General features: G+C 49.8%; 1 protein-coding gene across 1 annotated transcript; it reads right to left on the bottom strand.

Annotated features, from left to right (window-relative positions):
* Positions 1-32: 32 nt before the first annotated feature.
* LOC122544948 (zinc finger protein 664-like) lies at positions 33-482 on the bottom strand. Its single transcript, XM_043684200.1, has one exon. It carries the CDS (start codon positions 480-482, stop codon positions 33-35), a length of 450 nt encoding a protein of 149 aa, XP_043540135.1.
* Positions 483-1189: the final 707 nt, after the last annotated feature.

Raw genomic sequence — 1189 nt, 5'->3', positions numbered from 1 at the left:
TTCCCGCACTTGGAGCAGCTGAAGGGCTTCTCTTATATGTGGTCCCGGCGGTGGGTCAGCAGGACGGAGGAATAGCTGAAGGCCTTCCCGCATTCGGGGCGGGCGAATGGCCTGTCGCCTGTCTGGACCCGCTGGTGCCTCTGCAGGCAGGAGGAATTGCTGAAGCCCTTTCCGCACTCGGGGCAGGGGAGAGGCCTATCGTCTGTGTGGACCCGCTGATACCTCTGCAGTACAGAGGAATTGCTGAAGGTCTTCCCGCACTCAGGGCAGCTGAAGGGTCTCTCCCTAATGTGGACCGGCTGATGGCTTAGCAGACGGGAGGAATTGCTGAAGCCCTTTTTGCACTCAGAGCAGGAGAACAGCCTCTCTCCGGTGTGACTGCACCCATGAGTCTCCAGTTCAGATGGGAAACGGAAGCCTTTCCCACAGTCGCCACACTTCCACGGTTTCTCCACGGGACGGGATTCCTTGGGTTTCTCCATGACCGAAATTGCAACTGCACACAAACGCGTGTACAGCACCTCCCTGCCGTGAATTCCTCTTCCCAGTCTCTATAACGTTTACTAGCTCCACAATCAGAGTGCTGCAACAATAGGGTCTCTCTTCCAGTCTCACTGATGCTGAAAACGTACTGAAACAGGAACCAAAACGCTTGGTTCCTTCTCACAGACTCATAGTCGAAGCTTGTTATAGTCCCGATGCATGCAGTGACTGTCAGACATTGACGTGAAATTAAGGACTGCAAATGCTGGAGAGTCAGAGTCAAAGTGCAATGCTGGAAAATCACAGCAGATTAGGCAGCATCTGAGGAGCAGCAGAGTCAATGTATCAGGCAAAGCCCTTCAGCTATTGATATGGAAACTTCCGTCTTCAGATCTTCAAATAATCTGTAAAAAGAGATTACAAAAATTATCACTCTCAGTCCAGGTTAGAAATTCCAAACAAGCAATTCTACTTTCTGCAGAACACTCTTTTCTTTTTCCACAAAATTGAAAGCACCATCCCACCCCCTCTCACCCCTCTATTATCATTCCGCTCAAGCTGATTCTCCCGATGGTACTGATTCAGGATCTTACAGAGACCGAAAAGTGAAAACATCAAGACAGACACCTCTGAATTTTGGATACCCCCACCTGAAAGTTACTATCTTTCACGATATGTAGGAGTGAATAAGTCTGCTTTTGGGAAG

The sequence above is a fragment of the Chiloscyllium plagiosum genome, unplaced genomic scaffold (assembly GCF_004010195.1).
Source record: "Chiloscyllium plagiosum isolate BGI_BamShark_2017 unplaced genomic scaffold, ASM401019v2 scaf_148, whole genome shotgun sequence".
NCBI lineage: Eukaryota > Metazoa > Chordata > Chondrichthyes > Orectolobiformes > Hemiscylliidae > Chiloscyllium > Chiloscyllium plagiosum.
The sequence above is the reverse complement of the archived record's forward strand: the minus strand, read 5'-3'. Positions and strand labels throughout refer to the sequence as shown.